General features: G+C 45.0%; 1 protein-coding gene across 1 annotated transcript in view; it reads right to left on the reverse strand.

Moving 5' to 3' along the window:
• Positions 1-1220: 1220 nt before the first annotated feature.
• Positions 1221-7375, reverse strand: part of fgf8a (fibroblast growth factor 8a) — a 7528-nt gene continuing 1373 nt past the window's right edge. Inside the window, exons 3-5 of the mRNA XM_030378236.1 lie at positions 6613-6793; positions 4301-4407; positions 1221-2075 (exon numbers count right to left, since the gene is read on the reverse strand). Of these exons, the coding sequence (XP_030234096.1) occupies positions 1791-2075; positions 4301-4407; positions 6613-6793 (573 nt within the window). The 3' untranslated portion in view covers positions 1221-1790. The remainder of the gene's footprint in view (positions 2076-4300; positions 4408-6612; positions 6794-7375) is intronic.

A 7375-nucleotide genomic window follows, 5' to 3' on the forward strand; every position in this document is an offset into this window, starting at 1 on the left:
GAGCAGGAATAACCACCCTGTCGCACCCCCCTGACCCTGCCTGCTCAGGTTTCACACAGGGAAGACGTTTCCACAGGCTGCCGTACCGGGGGGCCATGGGGGGCCCAGGGAAGGGGGGCGGACAGGGAGAGTAGGGAGGGAGGGGGGGGTCGAGTCCCGTTGGCGATGGGGCGAACCGCAAGCGAGGAACTTGTCGCCGCTGTATACATTTTGGGAAATTTCTTTGAATACTTTGTTCTCATGATGAAACACAAATTCTTCCAGATTGAAAATTGGGATGAATACATTGCTGACGCAAAAAACTATTTTTTTAATTGTTCAGTGGAAAATATAAAATAGGCCACAAATAATGGTTAATAAATGTTACAGGGGACAGATTTAGCTATTGACAACTTTTACTGAGTGAATATATTATGCCATTCAATTTAAATATTAATTATAATTTGGAGTGTATATAAAATAGATGGATCATGATTTGTTTGTGATTATTTGGCTGGAAATAAATATTACAGCAATGGTTAAGTTTAGGTTAAGGGTTGGTACAGGGGAGATATATTTCCAAATAAATCATGTCAAAGAATATAAAGGAGAAGATAATACCAAAAAAAGAGTTTAATATCAGTATTCTAATGTACATTTATTACATTTTTATTAAATAAATATTCCATCCTTAAAATTATTTTACACATCCTCAAATAAAAATATATTTATATATGTATAAAAACAGACAGACAGGGGTCAACAGAAACAAAGGGGAAGGGGAATTGGGGGACGACTGACGGCTAATCTTTACAATTCAACACAATTATAACACGTCAAACACAGTCCGAACAGAGAGCCTGGTATCGTCCGACGTAGCTGCCACATTTTCTGTTGTCATTGTCTTAAAGCTTGTCTCGCTTTAGCCGGTTAGTCACAGGTTCACTTTACGAAGAGCGCCTGAGAGGTGCTGACATTGTAGTATGTTTGTGTATGTGTGTGTGTGTGTGTGTGTGTGTGTGTGTGTGTGTGTGTGTGTGTGTGTGTGTGTGTGTGTGTGTGTGTGTGTGTGTGTGTGTGTGTGTGTGTGTGTGTATCTGTACGCACGTTGTCTGTGTGAGTTTTTGTGTGTGTGTGTGTGTGTGTGTGTGTGTGTGTGTGTGTGTGTGTGTGTGTGTGTGTGTGTGGTGTGTGTGTGTGTGTGTGTGTGTGTGTGTGTGTGTGTGTGTGTGTGTGTGTGTGTGTGTGTGTGTGAGTGTGCGAACATGAATGTGTGTGTTTTTGTGTGCATGGGTGTGTCTGTCTGTGCGTGTCCGCCAGCACCCTTCAAGTCTGATTAAGCAGCAGGCAAGAGTCCCAAAAAAAGACTAAGAGAAAGGACAATGTTAAAAAAAAATGACTCAGAACATCAACATTCTACTAAGACATCCGCTTCTCTCATTGGTCAGACGTAAGTTATGTGCACCTAAAAATAAACATATTTTTAGGATCTGCATTTTTTTTTACACAGGTCAGTACTAAAAGTCTGGAGTACAAAAATAGATTTCTTGCTTGTGTGTTTTCTTCTTTTTTTTTTACAGCGTTTAAGTCTTAATTTGAGAAAATAGAAAAAACCTACATAAAGATATGGTAATGTTCCGTATAAAAAAACTCAAGTCTGTGGAGGTCATGGAGGATAGAGAGAGAGAGAGAGAGCGAGCCACGAAGAGCCATCGGGCATAATTCCCTCTTCGATTCAAAGTCACGTTTATTCTCCTTCTCCCCCCCCAAAAAAGTTCCTCAATCTGCCCCAGCGTCCGCTCCGTCGCCCCCTACTGGTCGGCCGAGTAGTGCGTGCGTTTAGTCCTTCGGCTGAAGGGGTAGTGGAGGAAGTCGAAGGAGCGGTGGTGGGCCGGCTGGGCGGGCTGCGCCCCCTTTGGGAGCCTCTTCATGAAGTGGACCTCGCGCTGGTGCTGGCGCGTCCGCGAGCCCTTGCGCGGGCGGCCGCGGCGTGTGAACGCCATGTACCAGTTCTCGTAGCGTGCGTTCCTCAGGGCCGTGTAGTTGTTCTCCAGCATGATCTCTGAGAAGATGCAGTCTCGGCCCTGCCCGTTTTTCTGTGGAGGGACAAGGAGGGAAAGACAATGGAGGATTAAGAAAAGGGTCCTTTATTAGGCTAGAGTCACTCTCTCACTCTCTCTGCAGATCGATGAGATCTGCACATGGGAGGTGGGGAGGCGAATGAAGGCTTACTCACTTGGGTGGTACTGTGCATGCACACACACACACACACACACACACACACACACACACACACACACACACACACACACACACACACACACACACTACAGTCACACACACAACCTACACACAATACACACACGCACATTCACAAACACGCATGCATGCATGCATTCACATGTAGCCCTCCCCACACACATGCAGCATATGCTACAGTCATTACAGTGGCAGATCAGAGAAAAGCAGAGGACGATAGGCAATGGCTCTTCCTCCTCCTCTTCTTTTGGCAAACATACAGAAGAAACCCCCCCCCCCCCCCCCATGAAGGTATTCAGGACCCCACACGATCCAATGACCCTCAACTCTATCAGTCTATTTACCATGTAGCCATTTTGACAGATGCTTTCATCCAAAAAGTCCTACAGCTATTTTTGCGGTTCATGTAAATATGAGCAGGTAGGGGTTGTTAGGCGTAGTATTAAAGGATGACTGGCTATAGCCAGTTACACTCTAACCATCACTATCCCACCCACAGGTCGGAGCCACCGTAACAGCCCCCAAACAACCCCTGATCGCCTCAGTCTCACTCCCGTTTGAACCCCCACTCTTATTGAGGTCCTGACTTCCGCTGTCACAGCCAGATATAACGAGCCGGGTTCATCTATCAATCGATCGGATCAATCGATCTCCAGAACCTCAGGGCACTCTCAAGGGTCCTCTGGAGTTGCTCAATGAATGCCCCCCAAACTCGACCGCAAGATCACCGCGTCTGCTTTAAATATCGCAATGTCAACGACGGAAATAGCAGGCGGGTCTATTGATAGCTCCAATAGGGACTACACACATGGTGACATAAAGCCTCGACAACAGAGACACCGCAAGAAAAGAGGATTGGCCACCAACCAACCAACCAACCCACCGACCAGCGAACCGTCCTCGCTAGTGAGGCTACACCCAGGGTAGGCCTCACAACAGCAGTACAACAGCAAGTGCCCCTTGTCAAAGGCTGATGGTTAAATATAGTCCAATGGGGTGAGAGAGGGTGCAAAATCACCCAAGCGCATGCACACTACACACGCATGTGCACACACCCAAATGCTAAACGGACACACACTCACTGGCTTTTAATTCCCCTTTTGGATGTCACTCTCTCCTTTTTGTGCTCTCTCTCTCACACACACACACACACACACACACACACACACACACACACACACACACACACACACACACACACACACACACACACACACACACACACACACACACAAGCGCGTACATGCACACACACACACACACACACGTTAATGTGCACGTCAAGACACACTCAAGCCTGGCAGGCTGTGACTGGGCTGGTGGGAGGCAGAGAGGTAGCTCGGGACAGATGGTGTGCAAGGCAGGGTGCTGGGACTGGGGGACTGGGGGAGTGGGGGAGTGGGGGAGTGGGTGGGTGTGTGGGGTAGAGGTTGGTTGCTTTATTTATTAGCCTGCACCGTGAGAGAGAGGCATTGAGATAACCGCTAGCCCTAGCTACAACACCGAGCCCCAATCGCCAACACCTAACCTTACTCAATTGCTAAACCTTCCAGGCCATAACTTTAGCTTTAGTATAGTTCTAACCTTAACCTTAATGTTAGCCATAAACCTGAACGCCTGAAACCCTATACCCTAACCCTTGCACTCCTAACCCTAACCCTGGCTTCCAGAACAACCCAAACAACTGACCACACCTGCATGGTAATACTCAGAGAGGCCTTCAGCGATTTGAAATCATGGACCACAGTGCTCAGTTCCACGTTGAAACCTGGATCTGCTTCTGTTCTCTTCTGTACTCACACTTGCCATTCATTTCTTCATTTCAATCTCACTGTTAAGTCTTAAATATGCCTCTCCAAATGCTGACCTCATGGCCTGTCATAAAGCGTTTGACATGTTTGAAACTAGCCATGTGGCCGTTATAATAATAATAATAATAATAGTAATAATAATAATAATAAATTAAATGTATGTAGCGCCTTTCAAACTCAAGGACACTTTACAATGTGGGCACCCAGTTATAATCAGTGCTGGTGAACAGCCGAGTTGGGTGGGTCCTTACCTTGCCGACAAGCTTTCCCTTCTTGTTCATGCAGATGTAGAATCCCGTCTCCGCGCCCTTGATCCGCACACGGCTGCCAAACGTGTCCGTCTCCACGATGAGCTTAGCTGCGGAAAGAAACAGAGGAAAATTAGCTTGCTTTGCTAATCCTCGTCCTTGGGATTCGGTGCATTCGTTGATGACAGGTTTGTAGCAGTTTAGAGGGTCAGCTCTGAAACATGGACCCGGGGGTGTGTATGTGTGTGTGTGTGTGTGTGTGTCTGTAAACTTTGTTCTTTCAAACACATATATCCTTGTGTTGCATTACTCTCATACCCCCTCTCACTTTTGCCACGCATGCACACACACACACACACACACACACACACACACACACACACACACACACACACACACACACACACACACACACACACACACACACACACACACACAATAACACACACACACACACACACACACACACACACATCCAAACCTGTGGGGCCATTCCAAGGGATTTATGCAAGCAGAAATTCTTTCAAAAATGATAAAACCACGTGTCTTTTGACTCTTTGAAAGCTAAAGAGGCGATCTTGGCAGGCCCATCAAGAATTCCTTTTTTCTAATAAATCTGCGTTGACCTCACACATAAAGCCCCTGTTTTCATGTCTCTATCCCTACAGAGATGTACAAACACAAAGCATAGCTTCAGACATGTTGTGTTTTAGTGTTTGATATGATTTATGATATGACATCCCACATCTTGCTGGCCTCAAGGAAGTTTGTTTCATCATATATACATGTATATATATATATACATATGTATGCATACATATTTATATATATGTATGTACATACATATATATATATATATATATATATATATATATATATATATATATATATATATATATATATATATATATATATATAGGCTGGCTTTAATATGAATTAGTATGGGATATTCATGAATAGAATATCTTTAATTTAAAATCAACAACTTTCATGACAGGTATGTGTCTTTATTTGATCATATTTATTTTTAATAAAAGGCTTTCCATAAATATGTAGACTTTAAAGTATTTTGCGAAATACTGGCGCACACACACGCACGCGCACACGTGCACACTCACACCCACAAACATACACACATACAATGGTTTTTAAAATGCACGTTAGGCTATAGATTGTTCATTGGTTACCAAAATGACGATTTGTTGCCACAGATACATATAATCAATAACCAATACAAATATAAAAATCGCTTTGTTTCCACCACTCCATATTTTGCATTGAACTCTAAAATGTGTATGACGGTGGTGGTGATGGTTGATGAGAAATCAAGTCGGCCTGCTAGTAAAAACTGAAAATACAGCCCGTAACTCCGCTTTAAACCGCGCGCATAAAGCAATCAGTCCGGCTGGGCCTGTTCTGGTTCTGGAAGGGGCAGTGGAGGTGGGAGAGAGGGTGGGGACAGAGAGAGAGGGAGGGAGAGAGACAGACAGAGACAGAGAGAGGGAGGAAGAGAGAGAGAGAGAGAGAGAGGAGGAGAGAGAGAGAGAGAGAGAGAGAGAGAGAGAGAGAGAGAGAGAGAGAGAGAGAGAGAGAGAGAGAGAGAGAGAGAGAGAGAGAGAGAGAGAGAGAGAGAGAGAGAGAGAGAGAGAGAGAGAGAGAGAGAGAGAGAGAGAGAGAGAGAGAGAGAGAGAGAGAGAGAGAGAGAGAGAGAGAGCTATGCGGGAAACGTTCGGGAGGTAAAAGTGAGATGACTCCTAATGACTCTTCCAGACTCTGGCCCTCTCTGGAGAATCACCTACAGCACGATCTTGAATCCATTTCACTTTTTTTTTCTGAGCTCGAAGCGCTGGCTCATTTTTTTTTAGTATACACTAAAACCACAGAGGTCCAGTTGTTTCAGTAGGCTAGTTGGCGATAAAGTTGTGATTATTTTGATTAATTTAGTTAGTTATTTATGGGAAATATTTCTATATAGGCCTAGGTCTATATTTCCTTTTGGTTACATTCAACGCCCCTCGTTATCAGCAGGCGAATAATAAGCATCAGGTCCGTATGCATTTAACAAAACCAAACAATTGAAAAGCTTTGAGTGCGTGAGCCGTTAAAACCAGAACACAGGATACATACCTAATAATTATTTCACACTTTAACAATCCCAAATGGGAATAGTAGGCGAATACAGCCCGAGTTCATGTGTTGGAAAGGTCAGTTAAAAGGAGGAAAAAAACAAGCCTCAAAATCATTGCTTTAACCTCCAGCAGCATTGGAGGAACCGTACAGGCCTGCTACCGGTGGTCCGTGGGTCGGGCTCTTACCGTGCACGTCCCCGTCGTCCGCCATGGCGTTGATCTTCTTGCTGGGCAGCACCTGCACGTGCTTCCCGCTGGTGCGGCTGTAGAGCTGGTAGGTCCGAATCAACCTGCGGCTCACGCGGTCCGTCACCTGGCTCTGCTCGCTCACATGCTGCGTGAAATTAGGCGGGGACTGATTGGTTACCTGTCAAAAATTAAACGTCATTACAATCAGTATCTGACGCAGTGCATGTAGCTTCATTGTTGCATTATGTGGTTGTTTTTTGGCATACACGCAAACTGGATTAGTACAGAAAATCGACTTAAGGAAGTCACCCGAGTTATTCACAGCGGCCCTTAATGCATTATTTTTACGCACGCGTATCTTGATCTGATCTTAACCCCGGACTAAATTACAGTCATAAAAATGCTTCTTTTTTTTTCACATGTTTTCATGAGACATGTGAAACAAGTCCCACTAGACGGGATCCTCTGGAGAAATGAGCGGGTTCCAGGGGCCGCGTGCTATGATTACAGGCTGCGCGGATAAAAGAATGTGCGCTTGGATGAAGCGGCCAGACTGCTGAGGAAAACACATAATGAGACGGGCAGTGTCTTCCTCACGACTACCATAAATTTCAACAACCCAGATCAACACCCAGTAACATTTTTTTGGTTTGTTTGGTCCACAAATGAATTCATTGTTCTAATAAAAAAGTATTCTAATCAAGTCCCGGGCCGTAGTCCACACAGACAGGTCATGTTGGAGGAGCCGCTGTGATGGAAT

Source organism: Gadus morhua, chromosome 15 (genome assembly GCF_902167405.1).
Source record: "Gadus morhua chromosome 15, gadMor3.0, whole genome shotgun sequence".
Lineage (NCBI taxonomy): Eukaryota > Metazoa > Chordata > Actinopteri > Gadiformes > Gadidae > Gadus > Gadus morhua.